At 38.2% G+C, this 2320-nt stretch overlaps 1 protein-coding gene across 2 annotated transcripts in view; it reads right to left on the bottom strand.

The window, feature by feature from the left end:
* Window positions 1-2320, bottom strand: part of Prkaa1 (protein kinase AMP-activated catalytic subunit alpha 1) — a 40421-nt gene that overhangs the window by 10757 nt on the left and 27344 nt on the right. For both annotated transcript variants that reach the window (XM_005356585.3, XM_026783789.1), the window contains exons 4-5: window positions 1693-1837; window positions 667-754 (exon numbers count right to left, since the gene is read on the bottom strand). In XM_005356585.3, the coding sequence (XP_005356642.1) occupies window positions 667-754; window positions 1693-1837 (233 nt within the window). The remainder of the gene's footprint in view (window positions 1-666; window positions 755-1692; window positions 1838-2320) is intronic.

The raw sequence follows: 2320 nt of genomic DNA, 5'->3' as shown, positions 1-2320 counted from the left end.
GGAAAAATTAAAGTATTTCATTCTAACCATTTTAATTTTTTTAAAATATTTATTTATTTATTATGTATACAATATTCTGTCTGTGTGTATGCCCGCAGGCCAGAAGAGAGCACCACACCCCATTACAGATGGTTGTGAGCCACCATGTGGTTGCTGGGAATTGAACTCAGGACCTTTGGTAGAGCAGGCAATGGTCTTAACCGCTGAGCCATCTCTCCAGCCCCTATTCTAACCATTTTAATATGACTTGTAAACCAACATTTTCCCTTTTAAATGGACTTGCTAATTTATCTGCTATGTTTTTTATAAAACTTTTTTTATTCATGTGTGTGTATGTGTCTGTAGTGATATACACATGCATGCAACTGTTTGCAGAAAGCAAAAGAGAGTGTTGGGTCTCCTGGAGGTAAGTTAAGGCAACTGTGAGCTACCCAAAACGTGGGTGCTAAGACCTAAACTCTAGTCCTCTAGAAGAGAAGCCAGTGCTCTTAACCACAGAGCCATCTCCCCAGCTCCTTGTGTATTAGCCTTAAAATGCAAAATTTGCAGATAAGAAAACCCTTGTCCCTTCCTTCACTAGTATTAAATATGACAATTCAGACTAACAAAATCTAAAAGAACGAAGCAACTACAAATACATCATAAGTATCATAATATCAAACACACCTTCCTGAAATTACTTCTGGTGCAGCATAATTGGGTGAGCCACAGCTTGTCCTTAAAAATTCACCATCTGACATCATGTTTGAAAGACCTGAAAAGACAAACAACGGCCACTCAAGATTCCCCAAGGACAAAAATGAAAGTCCATTGAACAACACAGCTAAGTTTGTATTAACATGATCGCCTGCCCTTACACACAAATGTATTTCGATGACTAGAGGTTAATGAGTGCACAGTAAACTACTGACGGCATTGCTTGCTAGGATAAATGGGAAATGTTTAACTTTCAATATAGTGATGGCTAGGCAAAATAATCTCAGATAAACAGAAAGATTTTGATCAGTCCTGCTCTGTTCTATAAAAGCAAAACCTAAGCCCAGAGTGGTCACCTGAACCCATATTCTCTTTCCTTTTACGTAGCCCACTGTGGCCTTGAATCCACCTGCCTCCATTCTGGCATTCTGGAATTATAGACATGTGCGACCACATCTGAAATTCAACTTTTCAGTATTAGACATTTAAAAGTTTCCTCATATAGTTCTTCTTTCTAGATTTCAATTTTTTCAATAATTCCATTCCACTTACTTTCCCTCTCTCCACACTTGACCAAAAGAATATATTAGAAATAAAGCTGCTACCTTCTTTACAAATAATAACCTCTCTAATGACAACTTGAAATATTTATTATCACAAAACTAAATGTTACTGCTGGCAAGATGGCTGGCTAGGCAGGCAAAGGTGCTTACTACCAAGCCTGACAACCTGAGTTCAAGCTATAAGACCCAATGGTGGAAGAACGGAAACAACCCCCAAGACTGTCCTTTGACATGTATATATGAGTCTGTGTGTATGTGTGTGCACATGTGTACACGAGTATGTATGCACGCACATGTGTGCATGCGCACAAAATAAAAATCTTTATACTCAGTTTTGAAGAAGAGAGTAACTTACTGTTTTCCCCTTTTGTATGCTCGTTTACAAGACGGGATTCTCAGCACTCATGCTAACGGATATTCAAACTGTCCTTACCAAAATCAGCTATCTTTGCATTCATGTGTGCATCAAGCAGGACGTTTTCAGGTTTCAAGTCCCTGTGGACCACCATGTGCCTATGACAATAATCCACACCAGAAAGGATCTGCTGGAACAGACGGCGACTTTCCTTCTCGTCCAACTAGGAAAAATAGAAAATATTTTAAGCTGTGCATTAGATTAATTATTACAAGGTTCAATGGAAACTTTTCCTACTTATAATTCTCTATCCAGAACTTTCCAAAGCATGAACCCTTCTAAGTGAACTTCACCCATGAGGTACTTTCAAAATGAGGAAGTAATACAGGTAAGCACTAACCTAAAATGCCAGGCATTTATGGGGACCTTGATCAGCAGCTCAACTTTCTGATCCTATCACCTGCACAGACTGCACACACACACAAAAAAAAAAAAAAAGAAAAAAAAAACTGTCTTTTTCTGTAGTTCATGGGTTAGTCCTAACAGTTTCAACTTCTACCTGAAACTAGGCATGCTTTCCACTCTAAGTTAGTGATGTTTAATCCTTCATTCTTTCAGTAAATATGTATTAAACATATACAATATGCTATACAGGTTAGACATTCCTAATACAGAAATGAGTGAAAGGAAGGCCCTACTCTAGTTG

This window comes from Microtus ochrogaster, chromosome 19 (genome assembly GCF_000317375.1).
Source record: "Microtus ochrogaster isolate Prairie Vole_2 chromosome 19, MicOch1.0, whole genome shotgun sequence".
Classification (NCBI taxonomy): domain Eukaryota; kingdom Metazoa; phylum Chordata; class Mammalia; order Rodentia; family Cricetidae; genus Microtus; species Microtus ochrogaster.
This window is presented reverse-complemented; position numbering and strand designations above follow the sequence as displayed.